The following is a 17,051-nucleotide window of genomic DNA, read 5'->3' on the forward strand; positions in this document are numbered from 1 at the left end:
TAAATAATTTTGAACTCTGTGATATTTGAAGACTTAAATAGAAGCTTTTAAGTTAAAAAAAAAATATTTAGAGAATTCATAATTAATTTTATATCACCCTCTTATCTCCATGCCCCGAGTACCAAAGATCACTCTTAGGAGGAAACCCACTTATATGTGAAAAAACCCACTGACTCAACCTGAAACCCTTTATTTTTTGTCACGGGTGTGACTTGAGTTCAATACCTTCCTTTTTTAATTTGAATTCTTTGGGTGTTAATGATATAATAACTATCAGTTTTTAATGTATTTTTTCTCAACTAAAATTATTAAGATGATGACATTATGTGCGGTGATGAGGACATATGTGACATTTTGCAACTACTCTTAAAACCATAAATAACTTTCGGTTGCATGCTTCATAATTTCATACATTACAATATACAACCCTTGGCTCCACCACCCAACAATTGTATTTCTCCACAGGAGTGACACTAAGAACACATATGATGGAATTGCAATTTACATATGAAAGGTGCATTGACATGTTATACTGTACAACTATTCGATGCACATGCTTTTCTTTGTGAAGTCTTGTTGGCAATCCATATGTGTTCTCAGGTCACCCCTTTAGAGCATCCTATTTACTTTCTTCTTTATGTACAACTCCATGATGCACAAATGGGTAGGATGCACAACTCTCTTATGCACAAAGGGGTAAATAAGAGAAGCGGAAATAAGAATCGTGGACTTATAGAAATTTAGCATGTGGCGTAGTAGTTACTTGTTTATCAGATATAAATATTACAAATAACTAATCCATATCTATATTTATATCACAACTTTTTAACAATTTCCCTCATTAAATATTAATTTTACTAATAAAACACATTTATTTTAATATATCTCTTATTTTAAAAAACTTAGAAATTTAACTATTATTTAATTTTTGTTTTAAATCAAATAATAATGAAAATTAAATTGCATTAAATAACACATAATGTGTTTCAAAACCCGAGTTTTCGTCCCACCGTGTGTTACGCCAGAGAGTTCTGCTCTTGTGGTGGCACAACGGCCGTCAAGTGGCAGTCGACGGTATGGTTTCCCGATGCAACGCCCAAGCCATACTCTGAAGCTAGCGTGGGCCTGGTTAAGACAACATAGTTTGGCCAGAGTGAAGGCATCAGGAATCTCCAAATTTAAAGAGTGCGGTAGCCTAAATAAGAAGTCGACGTTCTAAAAAAATGTAATACATCTTCTCAAAACAATTTAGGTTTTTCAATGTTATACATTGCATTCCTAATTTGGGCCTTTTCAAATGACCTTAAATGGGCTTATAGTATGTAAGATGGGCTCTATCTACAACCAGTTTTTCATTTGGACCTTTTCATCTTTTTGATTAACTCCAAATCTCCAATAGTCCAATACAAACAACTTTTTGCTATTTAAAAAAAAGCCCAGCCACACAACCAATTAAAACAAGCCACATCATCAGATCCAAATAACAAATTAACAACCAATGGTTTGCACCACTTTATTATCTATGTACATCCACTCGTTAAACATTTTAACAAACTGAAGTGAAGAAGTAGCCATGGTTTCTTCTGCTTCATTTGCACCTACATGGCACACTTGCTTCTTAACCACACCATCTACCGCCACTATTGGCTTTCGCGGCGGCAAATACACGTGTAATAATATTTTACATTCATCAACACCATTAATATTGCATAAAAGAAGTTGGTTTGATAAGTCTAATATTATTCCTTTGGCTGCTTCAATGACACTTCTTCTCTCAACATACCCTGGTAAATAGTAAATACAATTCTTGTTGCATTGGTTAATAGTATCTTTTATGTATATATAGTATAAAGTTGTTTTATTATCATTATCTTATCCTTGGTCCAATCTTGACAATCTTAAATGTGTGGCTCATTTTGTTTTGACATGCATATAATGGATCATTGGGCTTATGAATATTTTATTAATGGGTTAAAACAGGGCCGTCTCAGACCTATAAAGAGCTCGGCCGACGTCGAGGCCACGGTCTTGATGAGGCATAAAATTAAAAAAAAAAAGTTATATCTAAACATATAAATACATGCTTTTTTAAGATTAATAAGTGAATTGGTCGATAAGATAAGAGCCACAAAATATTAACAAGTCCATTAAACATCGAGCAATCTAATAATATGTTACAGGGTCTGGGCATACTAATGAAGTAATAGACTTGTAGATAACCTACCTAATGATATGTTTTATTGGGCCCTTTTGAGAGGATTTTTTTTAATATAAGGGTCTTTTTCTAGTACTCGTCTTGGGCATTCAAAATTTCGGAGACCGTCCTGGGTTGGTTAGAACTTAAATTCTTAAAGTTAGATTTAAGAAAATAAGTAATTAAAGGCTTTCACTATCTAGACAGCCACTAACGTGTTATACATGCCGCATGACAGAGGAAAATGATCATACGGGGTCATACAACATGCGAATAGTGGCCAGACGTGTTGTATGACAGTATGAGGGAAAAATTATACTACTGGCATGATGTGTTTGACTGACAAACAAATGATTGATGTGACAATTGACAAAGTCCTAGGACCCATATGACCATTTTTCATCTTATCATATGGCTCGTATCATGTGTAAAAAAACCTTGATTAGATGAAAATTTTGTATAAAAAGTTTACAAAATCATTAACTGTTTACAAAATCCTTTGAACAACTTTTAACCCTTTGATGTAACAGTCTTTTAATGCTACATATATTCTTATAAACTTTATTGAGGATTTTGGATTCTCTTACAAGACTAATTTTTTTGGCAATGATGTTACAGCCCAAGCCGGAATACTTTCGGGTTTCCCTGGGATCGAATCACTCCCTGGTCCCGAACTACCAAAGCTCGATTCACTCTCTCGCTTCAACGGTATCATGTGCCTTTCCCACTCTTTTATAGTTTTATTACACACGAAAACAATTCCCATTCGCGTTCCGGTTTACTAACACAAACTATATATAACTTTTGTGCATTGCAGAAGAAAACCAAAAAAGGTATGCAGAAAATGATGCAAGATTTAAAGATTCTCCTTTGCTTAAGGAGTTTCTTGAAAAATCCAAGTTGAACAAAGCAAAGTAAGACAATATGCATTTCTCAGTTATATAAAAATTCTTTTTAATAAAAGTTGAAAATAATTTATGAATAATGTGTTTAAAGTGTTAACAATATGCATTACTCTATGCAATGTAGTTTATTTATTACCAAAAGATGTAACAAAATTGTGTTACATTTACAAATTACACATCATAAATAATCAATATACTTTTTTTATTTTAAATAAAAATATATCCTTTAGCCTATTAATTATAATACATAATACATAAAGTCCAAATGAAAGAATATTAAGCAAAGCCCCTCAAACTACTACTTTTAAGTATGGGTGCAAACGAGCCGAGCTACTCGCTAGCTACTCAAGCTCGGATTGATAAAAACTTGAAACGAGCTCGCGCTTCAAATAAAGCTCGCTTAGTTATCAAGCCTGAGGTCGAGCCTTGTATGTAAAGCTTGTTTAGGTTCGTTGAACCTTGTTTATTTTTAAGGGTTGCTTCTTTTGGACTTTAATGTATTAGTTTTACACTGCACAAACCAGCTCGAGCCGAGCTTTTGCTCATTTAAGGTACTACACGAGCTCGGGTCGAGCTTAGGCTCGTTTAAGATTTTTCTCAAAATATATGAAATTAATTAGAAAAACAAATCACAAGCTGAGCTTGAGAATTAGAAAAAGAGTTCTTAACGAGCCGAGCTCGAGCTCTAATAAGTCAAAACCAGCTAAGCTCGAGCCTAGTCGACCTCGGCTCGTTCACACCCCTACTTTTAAGATATTAAAGACTATAAACTTGTCAAAGGTATACATATTTGTGAAAAAAAGTTTTAAACTAGTAACTTGTTACCTACTAGATTAGTCCAAATAAAATGGTCCTTTTTTTTTTCTTTTTGGTTTAAAATCATGCAGTGTTACTTCATCAAAATTTGACCACTCTAAGTGGTAACTTTGATCCAAAAAAAAAAAAATGTGGTAACATGTTTTTTCAAAAAATTCATAGGTACCTGCATTCTAAATAAGTTTAGGGGTTCAATAATTATATATATGAAAATTAGGTTGCAGGATATTTTTCATGCTACTTAGCTGATGGGTTCATCATTGTTACATAAGTTTAACAAATGATTTTGGTCTGATTTTCCCGGAACATATGTGATTAACTTGTGAGAAAATTTCAGGAATCGACAATCGATACAAGACAAGTATTGCATAAGAGGAGCGGAATGGGGAGTTGGCGATTGCTCGACCGAAGGAATGACACAACTAGAAAGGGACGAGTTTATCACCGCGTTGAAAAAGAAAGCCGGAGTAGAATGAGAGTCTTCTATTTTTTGTAGACTAGTTGTACTTTTCCTTATCACTTGATTACATGACCAATGTTAAGTTTTACATCTTGACTTCTTGAGCATTCTTTATAACAAAGATTATGTTGGACCAAACACAGATTAAAACCAGTAAATCAACGTTGGACCCGCCAAACAACCTTGAAACACGAAAACAAGGTAGTGTGTCGTGATCATTGGCCTTGAACGGGCAACACTCCCAACGGATTGGATAACATTCGGTCCGGACAACAATGCTATAGTATAGTAAGAAAAGGATCTTAAGATAACTGAGACTCAAGTTTTTTTCAAAATTAGGTGTACGACTATTATACTTATTCTCATGTCCGAGCTTTTGATCACATAGATAGCTCCTTGTAAACATACTAGACGTTAAGTAAACCATCTATGAACTGACTTCAGAAAATATGTTATGTTTATATTTATTAAGACGAACGAACATGAACTATATTTTATTTTCATAGAATAAACAGACTTTCCGTTCATTTATATACGCTTTTAACACCTATATATACGTGTGTGTGTGTATGATATTTTACTTTAATATCTTTTATACCAAAATTTATATTTTACTTCAATATCTTTTAATAGGCTATTTTAGTAGATGGTTTATGCTTCTTCATGTTTCTTTGTTTATCTATTAACGAACAAACAAACATATTCTCTTAATTTAAAAAAAAACAAGAAAAACCGTTCATTTTAATGTGTTTCATCCATTTAGTTTAACATAAACAAGCGTACTTTCATCTTCATTCAGTTCGTTTAAGCCCTATTCCAATTAATCATGAAAACTTGGTAGTAAATAGCAAGATAAAACATTAGATACATAAAACTACAAGCTATCACATGTCCCTACCATAATCACCCTTAGGGCTGTAAACGAACCGAACGAACACGAACAAAGCCTTGTTCATGTTCGTTTGTTAAAAAATAATGTGTTCACGAACAGTTCAAGAACACTTACCGAACAAGTTTTATGTTCGTGTTCGTTCATTAAGGAAATAAATGTTTTCATGAACACAAATAAAATCGACAGAGCCTAGAGATTGAGACCAATGTATTCATCAATGTGAATAATAAAAGCTTGTAAACGAATCGAACGAACAAGAACACGGGCATGTTCGTGTTCGTTCATTTAACTTTAACGAACATGAACACTTAATCGAACAAATATTTATGTTCATTTTCGTTTATTTAAAAAATGAGCATTTTGTTTTCGTTTATGTTCGTTTATTTAAAATCTAAACGTAAATGAACACAAACAAACATAAACGAATATAAATGAACACACTTAAATGAACACAAATTAACGAATATAAAACATTTAAGTAGATGACTCATCCAGATAATATTTAATTATTTTCTATTAATACATAAACGAACATAAATAAACAAACACAAACAAACATAAATGAACAAACAGAACATGTGTTCATGTTCATTCGTTTATTAAATAAACAAACTTCCCGCTGAACGGTTCACGAACAGTTCACCGAGGCCTAATCACCCTTCCAACATACCAAAATGAGTATTTATTATTTAACTTACCAAAAAAAACAGAAAAACAGCCAAATTCTAATATTTTATTCAAACAAAGGAAAAACAAGATTCTGATGTTATTAAATAAACAAAACTTCCGGTTCACGAACAGTTCAACGAGCGTTCGGTTCTTTTACAGGCCTGATCACCCTTCCAACATACCAAAATGAGTATTTATTATTTAACTTCCCAAAAAAAAACCCAAATTCTAATATTTTATTCAAACAAAGTAAAAAAAAAAAAAAAAAACAAGATTCTGATGTTACTAATTTGAAGGCAAACTCCCATAATTTCTTACTCTTTTTGCATCCTCAAACTCTTGAAGAGATGCAGCATGCCTTAATCCAGCAACATGAAGCTCCATAACTCTACCACTTGAACACATAATATCACAAGCTTCACATAAAAATGGATTACTTAAGCTTTTCCCACCTCTTCTTGAGTTGTTAATTTTCGCTTTATGCGCAAACGTTTCACCGTGCATCTTTAGATGGTACACGGTAGCAAACGCGACCTGGCAGACCACGCAAACAAACCTTGTAGACGACCGAGAGCTTCTAGAAGACTGCGCGTTGAAGGGTTGTAACTTTCTTTTCCGGTCAACCGCGGGTTGACTTTCGGAAACCGGCACCTGCATGAAATGTTTTAGTAAGGCTACACATGCAGAATAGTGTCCAATGTCATATTAATAATTTAATACTCATAAAAATACGCTTGCAAACGAACCAAGCGAACATGAACGTTCGTTAAAAAAATGAGTGTGGTCGTGTCTGTTTATGTTCGTTCCTTAATAGTGTAAACGAACAAACATAACAAAGCAAACACTAACTGAAAGTAAGCATGAACATCAATATGTCGGGCCTAAAAATTTAATAAAAGTAGACTAAAATGTAACGACGCGATATATTATAATGTAATAAAAGAAGACTAAATTGTAACGGTTCTAAAATATTTTAATTAATATGTAAACAAACGAACATAAACGAGCAATCGGGTCTATGAACTAAACTATTTGTAAACAATAATAACTTCGCAAACAACTTTATTTTTGACAAGTGGGTCCCACAAATTCGGTTAATTTTTTGTCCTTTTGACTGAACTTGAGACCGATAAACTATGTCTTGACCCGTTCAGATGCGCCTCGATTTGGCCCAAACTTGAAGACGGGGATCCGCATAATTCACACCAAATCGGGTTGCTAATCGCCTCTCTTCTCTTCTTCATTTGAGACATGTTGACTTTGTGTTGTTGACTTTCAACGTGACAAGTAAGGTGAAAAACAGAGTTAAAAGTCAACTGACAAGCTTTGCAAGAAAATGCAATTTTCTCTGGGCTTGACGAAAACTGCAGCATTGGAGACTTTTGAGACGTGCGCGGTGCCAACTCAGCATCCTCGTTCCTGACTTGTGTCGGTGGGCCCTACAATGTGGATTTCTAGGGTCAAAACCGAAAACTGATTCTGATTCTTCATGTCACAATAAGTTAACTGTTTTCTTGGTTCAACTGATAGACAGGGCCGTCTCCGAGAATCGCGAAAAAATTTTGGGCCGAAGGCGAAAAAAAATAATTGGGCCTTAAATTAGTTGAGTAATTGGGTTTAAACATTAAGAATACATATTTTTTCTCAAAAAAATACATATATAATTTTTTTTAAAAAATAATTCGGGCCTATCGGGATGTCGGGCGGGGGTCCGTCGACCACCCGGCCCAGCCTCATAGCCGGCCTTGCTGATAGAGGTGACAGTTTTGATCCAATTATAAAAGAACGGGTCGATTCTGGTTATGTTTGATCTCTAACGGGTCAAAGGGGTAAATAAGAAACGGGTCATACGGGTGGTCAAATAGGTCAAAGTTACCCAAAGTCTACACTTAATGCAAAAAACAAACCAAATTTTCTGTATTATAAAGCATTAAGAACCAAGTAACTTAATAATAATAATCGCCGTATAAAATATTCATAATATGCATTTTGAGAAAAAAAAAACAAACATGACGATTTTTCACAAAGTTACCTGTGCAAGTAAGAGCGGTTTCAAGTCATTTTGATGTTGATTTTTTAGTGCTTCGATTTTCTTGCGGTACTCTAGCTCCCTTTTGATTGCAAGCTCCACTGGCATGATGCTACACAGCTTAACCATCTCTTCCTCCATCTTGACTATTTGACTTTTCGGGTTGGTATTGTTGAATAAATAATCACATCTGAAAAACACAAGGTGGTTAATCATTTAACTTGCAATCTAAGGAAATTATAAAGGTGATCACCCAAGTATGGAAACCTTTTACAAAAGTGAAAGTAGGTTCTGTCAACATAAATTGATTAATTTGATAAAAGTTATGCGGGTTGACTTATTTGAAAGGCATTTGTTTCGAAAGGACCAAAATATAACGAGCGCGCCATAATGCTTATGTATTGTGTAAAAAGCCATTTCTATTAAAAAAAATGTAAAAAAGATGCAATTTTTGGTCATACATATCACATAAAGCCGATGAAATTATCATCTCTCTAAGAAAGAGACCAACGACGAAGACATTATGAATGGTTTACTTGATTTAAAAAAACCCGACACGTAAAAAAGATGCAATTTTTGGTCATACATAAAGCAATGCCTTGCGCGTTTTAAAACCAAGATTAAACTAACTGTCTAACAGCTAAGCAACTGTCACAGGGTGCTGCAGTAACGATGAAGATATTTATTGAAGATAAAATCTTCTGTTCCACAGTGAATTTACTTTATGGTGTGACCAATGCGACTTGTCATTTTAGTTGATACAGTTTAGGTTAAAATCGATACTTTAACTGAAACCGACAACTAAAAGGCATTAATTCTTTCCATGTATAACATAATCCATTTCGAATGTCTTAGACGTCAAATCTTGTACTTTCTAACTTTAAAATACTTAAGGAACATGCTACAGTTTTTTTTTTCAGATGTACTATTTTTTAAAGTTGATGCTTTGATGAAATTATCAACTTTCCACTGAAATAATAATAATAATAATAATAATAATAATAATAATAATCTCTTCTCAAATTCAAAGTTGCAGTTGCAGAGTCCAAGCATTGATCTGAAAAAGTTGAAATTTACTTCGAAGATCAAAACACTTCCTATAAAAATAATTAGAACTTCACAAAGTGACACAATCATATCTCCGAACATATATGATTGCAGCCCACTCCGAGATAAACCAGAAATACCCTTTTTACCGAATAATTTGCCTTCTTAGCCATACAATTAGTTTCCTTTTACGTGTTCGATTTACGATCATATCATTATTAAATTTTATAGGCGAAAGTTCTCAACTTTCCACATTAAGCTTTGCAAGAATATATAGACGAACATATATACAAGAAAATACAGAAAATAATTAAACTCTTAGTTTTAAAAAGTGAGAGACGAACAGAAAAACGCCTTGGTGCCATAATGCAGCACTTCATTTACACGTGGGTCAAAAGTCAAAACTGGTAACATATATGGTCTGGAGGTGGCTGATATATAAAACCGACCAAAAGAACGAAGACCTTATGAATGGTTTACTTGATTAAAAGACCAACACATAAAAAAAGATGCAGTTTTTGGTCATACGCATTGCACAAAGCTTTCACGACTTAAACGTCTATGAGCACCTCTTGCATTTTAAAACCAAGATTAAACTGTCTAACCGCTAGGCGACTGTAACGACCGGGAGTTGCAGCACGAAGTAACAACAGCGATGAAGATATTTTATGAAGGGATGCTATATTTGGACACCAGCCTGTCAAGGCCTATACGAGGCGAATAACCCTATATGAGGTGTATAGACTCTAATATCTCGTATAGAGTCTCAGGCCCATACGAACCGCATAGGCACCTAGTTTTGCGTGTTTTCTGAGATTCTTGCCTCGTTATCGTATAAAAAAAAAAGTAGGGTATGTTTTTTTAGAACTTAATCATTTATTATAAAATCTAATTAAAGTTATATTTTTTACAAAGGAACTCTTAACAACCAAACATTTTTTAAAATTTTTTTTTATATATTAACATTATTTGAAAGTAGTTTTATCATATTTTATACATAGTTATTAAAAGCGATAGGCGCACACAAGGCGAACGTGCCTCTCCCAGGCGCTAGGCGCAAGGCGCAAAAAAAGCGTGGGCCTGAGACAAAAAAGGCGCACTTAAATAAAAAAAATCACAAACAAAATTTATAATGGCAAACAATACTTTATTCAAATACCAAAACAATTCAAAAGCATAATCCTCAACCATAGTTTCCAAAATCATATGAAAATCCAAAATAACCAAATTGTTCATACTCAAAAGCAAAAAAAATCATAATAACAAAACAGAAAACCATTAACAAGCTTGACTAAACTAACAAAACAGTCTATTACTAACCTCATAATCGAAAACAAAAAATAAAACAAACAGAGTTTTACTAATCTCATAATCGAAAACATAAAACAAAACAGAAAACCATTAACAAGTTGACTAATAACCTCATATTCTAAAACAAATATATATATATATATATATATTGCTAAACTGTTCTTCCGGTAGAGACTGGCTGCTCTGTAGTTGTGATAATAAAAACTTAATGCCAAAGATAGACACTAACACTTAATTATGTTAATCCCATATTTTTTGGGTAGGTTATTCAACTATTAATCATATAATAATCACATAAAATCAAGGTTAACAAAATTTTTTTTTTTTAAAATATGCACTTGCCGTTTTTATTCCTAAAATCCGCCTTTAGTCAACCTAAGCGCTGTAATTGCGCCTCGCCCTAAAATGTCGCCTAGGCGGCTAGGCGCAGCGTTTTTGATTACTATGATTTTATATATAAATTTTTTATTATTACACATATAAATCACAAGTTTACATATGTCTAAAATTTATGTAATAACAAAATTTACATATCTGTAAAAAAACATAGATATGTGTAAGAACTAATTTTCATAATTGAAATCTTAAATATAGATATAAGAATGATAAAACTACACTCAAATAATGTTAACATACAAAAAAATTTATAAAAGACGTTGATTATTAAGAGTTCCTTAAAGTCCTTAAATAATTTAACATCCATAAAACATATAAATATAAAGGCAAACTGGAAATAAATAATCCCAACTTTTGTGTATTGACCGATAATAATCCCGACTTTAAAAATCACTATCAGCGGTCCCAACTTTCAACTATTTTTGTCTCTACGGACCTCTATTAAAAAACACTTAACACCGTTAAGTTTTTTCCAAGTTTCAAACCGATACTTTTTTTACATCAGTCAAATCGTATCGTTATTCCGATCAAAAGCCCTAAAACATCGGTCCCTAAAACATCGGTTTGAAACTCAGAAAAAAACATAACGACTTTAAGTGTTTTTTAACGTAGGTCCATTGAGACAAAAATAGTTAGAAAGTTGGGTCCGCTGGTAGTGATTTTTAAAGTTGGGATTATTATCGACCATTGAGACACGTATAGTCTATACGACACGTATATTTTACTAGTCAACTTTATCTATATGACTGAATAGGCCTATACGAGTCGTATATCAAAACTTAATTTTACAAATTACAACCAAAAACAATAAGGTTATACCGTATAACCTTATTGATCTTCTAGATATCATTAAAACTGTACGGAAACAACAAATTATCAAGTAATTTGAGAAATCAAATTAATTATGAAAAATGAGAGATCTAATTAAAAATTAAATAAAATTGTTTAAATATAAATTAGGGAAATGATGAGGAACATTACCTAGATGCAAAAGTTTAAGGAATCTGATGTTGTGTTGTGTGATATTATGTTACATGGACGCCATGAAAGTAGAAGTGAAGATATGTCGTTAGGTGTGGTCGGAGTGGCTCATTGGTTGTATTTATCGGACAACAACAATAAGTTTAGTTTAGTTTAGTTTCGTAGGGTGAAGTTAAAAAATAAAAAAAATAAAAACACAAAAATGTTTTCAATAGTACTTCTTGTTCTTAAAAAGAAAAGAAAATAAAAAAACACATTGATGAGTGAACATCATTGTGTCTTTTTGTTTATCATTGTGTTTTGTATTTATTTTCGTCATTGATTGTGTCTTTTTTTTCTTAATATTGTTTTATATTACTCAAAATTGTGTTATATTTTGTTTGGCATTGTGTTTTTTTTTTTTTTTTGCGATCTATTGTGTCTTTTTTTGTTATAATTGTGAATTTTGTTTATTTTCATTATTGTGTCTTTGATCTCGGTATTGTGTCTTTTCATCAGTTTTTTTTTTGAACGAGATTGATGGGGGAAATATTTTAGTTTTTTAAATTTTTTCATTTTTTTTAATGTTTTGAGTTATGATTTTTTTTACTTTTTTGAATTTATTTTTAAGGGTTTTTTTGAATAGTCACAAAAATCATTATCACACTTCTTATTTTTATTTCCCTTTGTGTTCTAACTTACCCTAGTTTAGTTTAGTATGGTTTTTGCTTGCCAAATTTATGTTTTTAGTTTGTATATTATGTAATGTGTTGCATTGAGTCCTTGTATTTCAAATGTAGTTGATTAGACACCTTGATGGAATTAAAGTTTTATGTGTCGTACTCGTACCGAAAACAATAAAGTTGAAAACCGAGTACTGTATCGAATTTGTTGGTACGACATGGGTATAGGTATCGATATGGTATCCATTTTGGTACCGTTTTGTTTTTTCTTTTTTTTTAAATCTTCAATAATCTTGGCCGGTATGGATAATAAGTTGAATTGGTACGGGTACCAAATTGGGTATATTGTACGGGTACCAGTTGGATTATACGATTTGTGACTGCCAAACATTTTCTTTTACTTATTTGATTTTTGAAAACGCCAATATAAGTAATAAGTTGTTTTCAAATTCAATCCCAAACATGCCCTTAGTGTTGGTGGTGTGATTATTCGTGAGAGTGAATACGTGCCGGTGTGAAATTGTCAATGATCGACATGCGTTGTGGTGTTGTGTATTATTATTTCTAAACATAATTTAACCGGAAATGACACCAATTTGAAAGCGGAATGGCGAATAAAAACATTTTCAGTTTGAAATCAAAATTTAATTTTCTTACTATCGCCAAGCCATGTCCTAATATCTTTAGGTTTGCTTTTAGGCTTTTAGCTAGATCTTTCCATATGCAACACCAAGAAATTCGTCTAGGACGACTAATGACAAGAACGAGCCTCTGTTTCTTTATAAATATGATAATTTTACCAAAAAGAAAACATAGATGCAATGACGACGAATTGAGACATAACAATAAATCCGTTGTTGATGTTTCTATATGGGTTTCATAGAACACCCATGGACGCTAAAGATTTGTCAACTAAAAGTCTACAACAATGAAAATCAGGAGTTACTTAGTTAGATGTCATATGTTAACTAAAGTGTCTATAGCATAAAAGAAAAAGAAATATACTATTATTAATTACTCATTGATGATAAAATAAATGTTAAATAATTACTATTATTAATTATTCATATATATTAACATAAATGTAAACTAGTATTTATTTTATCGTCTTATTTTATTTTCGTTTTACTAAAAAACAAAACTTTATACTTTCATAACTATCTAAGTATACTATTAAAGAAATAAGAATTTTGGACAAACGGCCTCTTTTGATTGGTCCATCCCTATTACTTTTATATATATCAAGTATTCTTATATTTTCTTCACAATTAAAAATTCAAAAAAAATAAATAAAATGCATATTAATTTTTATTTATTGATAATTGACTTATTATTATTACTAATAAATTTAACTTGTAACTTATTTCCTAACTTTTTGATTGCTTTCTATATTATTTTTTTTAAGAAACCTTTTGATTACGTATGTGTGAATTGTACATGTCTTCATTTTATTAATTAAGTTAAAAAATTACGAAATATACTTTTCATTTTTACTGTAACTATTGAAATTCCTTTTTAAAATAATTCCATAACATTTTATAAGATCCATCATGTTACAAATGCAATACACTCATTTAAATGTTAATTCGTTTTGAATCATATGTTTTATGCTAATCCACTAGGTTCATCAAAACAAATCCCAATATCCAGGTACGTTGTGTTGTTCCATTCATTTTGTAGTGTATTCATTAAGGAAATTTTTAAAGATTTATGATTTGTTTATAATTTTATAAATTATAAGTGTAAATTAAATTCATCTTTATTTAATGTAACACGCTACTTTTCTATTTTTATAAGTTACCACTTATATAATTTAAATCGTTTAACTCATATAAGTAGAGAAAAAATTACTTAAGGTTTTAAGTATAGATATAATGATTTCTTGACTCTTTCAATGTGGTTATCATGTTTTGAGTAAAAGTGTCAATTTTAACCCATTTTCTAATGAACGACCGATTTTGGTAACATGTTGATGGGCCAAATAAAATATCTATTACTATTATTGTTTTTAAATCCGCTAAAATTGGCTCATTCAATTTTAGGTTGGGTTATGTAGGTTACTTCGGTTACGAGCTTGCTTTAGTTTCATGCACACCTGCCAAAATCAAAATCATCCAATTGTAAGTAAATAAATTAAAAAACTAAAATATTATCTTATGTTCATTCTTTTTTTTTTTTTTTGCAGCATGCTTTTACATGGTCTTAGATTAATCGCTTGCGATAACGTCAACATAAAGTTTTTCGGGAATTCGACTATTATTTTAATAGAAATGTCAAGGTATTAGGTTACAGTTTTGTTGTAGGTGACGGTCTTTACCTGTCCTTAATACATTTTAACGCTTGATGCCGAAATTCAACTTTGGTTGTTTTTGTTAGCCTGTAATAAATAAAAGTGTAACATAAGATCTAATAATGCCACCAATCTAAATCAAATTAAATTATTATGTTTATTTAAGTGAATGTGATGAATACTAACTATTAAAATTTTAAAGTATATTGTTTAGATATTTCTATTGAAGTAATGAATTTTTAGACATGTATTATTTTCTACAGATTTAACACCGCATTAGTTTACTTTTCTCAATACAATCAACAACGTTTTTTTGGTCCATTATAAATACTTAGCCAATACGCCTAAATCCAATTACATTATAATTTCATCAAGTACATGTATCTTTTACCTATTAACCAATTTCTAAACGCTCCGCAAAGTGTTCCGGTCGGTGGAGCGACTGAAAAATTTCGAAGGCTTTCCCTGAAATTCACTTTCATTCTCTATCAACCGATAATATGAGACCATTAACATGGTTAAATCTAAACTGTTTGTCCAGAAATGTCTACGATCGAGTAAATAGCTATACGAACGAATGGATTGGATCAAGTTGGAAAATAACGCTTTACGCCCAAACATTACGTATAATGCTTGCATCCTCTATATTACCGCGACCCCTTCGCGCAATTCTTCTGAATTTCTAATATTTATGTACTTGCTCACATTCATGGTTTAAATGGATCGATTTATTGGAACTTATATAACGTGTACGTATTTTTCGACATGACACTTCGTAAAGATGACCGACATGATAAGTTTCAGTTATTTTTTTGACAATATAGTTTCTTATATTAATTTCTTAACTTCTATATTATGTGTTTATAGTATTTATTACAATATTTATTTGTGAAATATATATGTTTTTATAGGTTTTTTCATGTTTTAATGATTTTACATTACATTTATTTGTGTATTTCAGTTACGCACGTAATAACATCATGTTGTCGTCCCAAAAAATATACTACAAATTATCTTGTCATTTAAAATTATATATGTTTGTTAGACGATTTCTATATTTCCACCCGTGTCGTACACAGATCAATAGCCTAGTTAATTAATGTTATAGCTTACAAGGAAATTGCTTCTTGATACAAGCAGAGAACCAAAGGTAAAATATTAAGAGATTTATGATAGATAGGTCCAAAAAAATCAACATAAAATACATGTAAGAAAAACATTATAAATCATACCAACCAAATAACATGTCGTGGTTTGTTTAAATCCGTGATTTTAGTATAATAGTTTTAAATTTGTGATTTTCGTCCCTGTGGTTTCATTTCACTGGCAATTTAAGCCGAATTCACTAAACCCGTTAAGTCTTGCCGTTAAATCCACCAGTGTGTCGTTCATGTGAAGGGTAGTTTTGTCCTTTTTGTCCCCAAAATACGCCCAACCCCTCATATGAGGAGGCTTGCGAATTAGGACTGAGGTTTATTTGGGGAGAAAAATGACAGAGCTGCCCCTCACGTGAAGGACATGCTGATGAGTTTCATGACCAAACTTAATAGGATTAGTGAATTCGGGTTTAAATGCAAGTGACATGAAACCACATGGACGAAAATCGCAAATTTGAAACTATTGGACTAAAACCATAGGTTTGGACAAACCACAGGAACGAAAACCATGGTTTACTTTTTTTTTTTTACACTTTTTATTTGCAAAGCAATCAAACCTTATCAGGACGTGATTGAGATTCTTAGAAAGCATGTAACATGTGAATATCGAATAAGTGGTTAAAAAGGCAATAAATTGAGAGTTAAAGTTACACTGCTTTCAATCTATGTTTAAAGAATTACATTCTTGACGTGCATTTGTTTATTTTTAGAATACCTAAAAAGGTTTATAAAATTATTGTTACTTTTGTTTGATTGTGTAGAATACAAAAATAAAATTCAACAAATTTTGTAAAGGATTTAGACCGATTTTAAGCTACTCGAGATAAACTCGTTAAAAAAAACAAACTAAGTCAAGCTTAAGCAAGCTCAAACCCAAACTCCATATCTCGAGTTTGAGTAGAGCCATGGGCCCGAATAAAGCTATTATTTATATAAGTATAATAATATTTAGTTTTTTGTAATCAATATATAATTAAATAACAAATATTATTACATACAAATTATGATGAAGTAAGTTAATATCATACAAATATATATTTATAAGTACATATATTTATATGCTTATATAAATAAAATAATTAATTATAACAATAATGAATAAGTCAACTTCATACTGAGCTCAAGCTAAAAAAATATTAAACTAAACTTGAACATTTAATTATAAACGAGACGGGCAAACTCAAGTTCAAGACCTTTAAGTTAAACAATTTGAGTTCGAACTTGACTCAACTCAACTCATTT

At 31.6% G+C, this 17,051-nt stretch overlaps 2 protein-coding genes across 3 annotated transcripts; one reads left to right on the forward strand and one right to left on the reverse strand.

Annotated features, from left to right (window-relative positions):
- The first annotated feature begins 1,573 nt into the window (after positions 1-1,573).
- On the forward strand, positions 1,574-4,483 carry LOC143584891 (uncharacterized). Its single transcript, XM_077066819.1, has 4 exons — positions 1,574-1,787; positions 2,813-2,902; positions 3,012-3,108; positions 4,253-4,483. The coding sequence occupies exons 1-4, from the start codon at positions 1,574-1,576 to the stop codon at positions 4,389-4,391; spliced, it is 540 nt and encodes a 179-aa protein (XP_076922934.1). The 3' UTR covers positions 4,392-4,483.
- Positions 4,484-6,172: 1,689 nt separating this feature from the next.
- Positions 6,173-8,156, reverse strand: LOC143584894 (uncharacterized). 2 transcript variants are annotated; one of them, XM_077066822.1, is made up of 2 exons: positions 7,969-8,156; positions 6,173-6,587 (listed from the first exon to the last, which is right to left on the reverse strand). In XM_077066822.1, exons 1-2 carry the CDS (start codon positions 8,104-8,106, stop codon positions 6,222-6,224), a joined length of 504 nt encoding a protein of 167 aa, XP_076922937.1. In that variant the 5' UTR covers positions 8,107-8,156; the 3' UTR covers positions 6,173-6,221. The 2 variants fall into 2 exon arrangements, 1 of the variants encoding a protein (XP_076922937.1); XR_013144450.1 differs by lacking the exon at positions 6,173-6,587 and adding an exon at positions 6,906-7,375.
- Positions 8,157-17,051: the final 8,895 nt, after the last annotated feature.

This window comes from Bidens hawaiensis, unplaced genomic scaffold (genome assembly GCF_021521415.1).
Source record: "Bidens hawaiensis isolate Kalapana, Puna unplaced genomic scaffold, B.hawaiensis_p1.1 tig00033486_1, whole genome shotgun sequence".
In the NCBI taxonomy this organism is placed as follows: Eukaryota; Viridiplantae; Streptophyta; class Magnoliopsida; order Asterales; family Asteraceae; genus Bidens; species Bidens hawaiensis.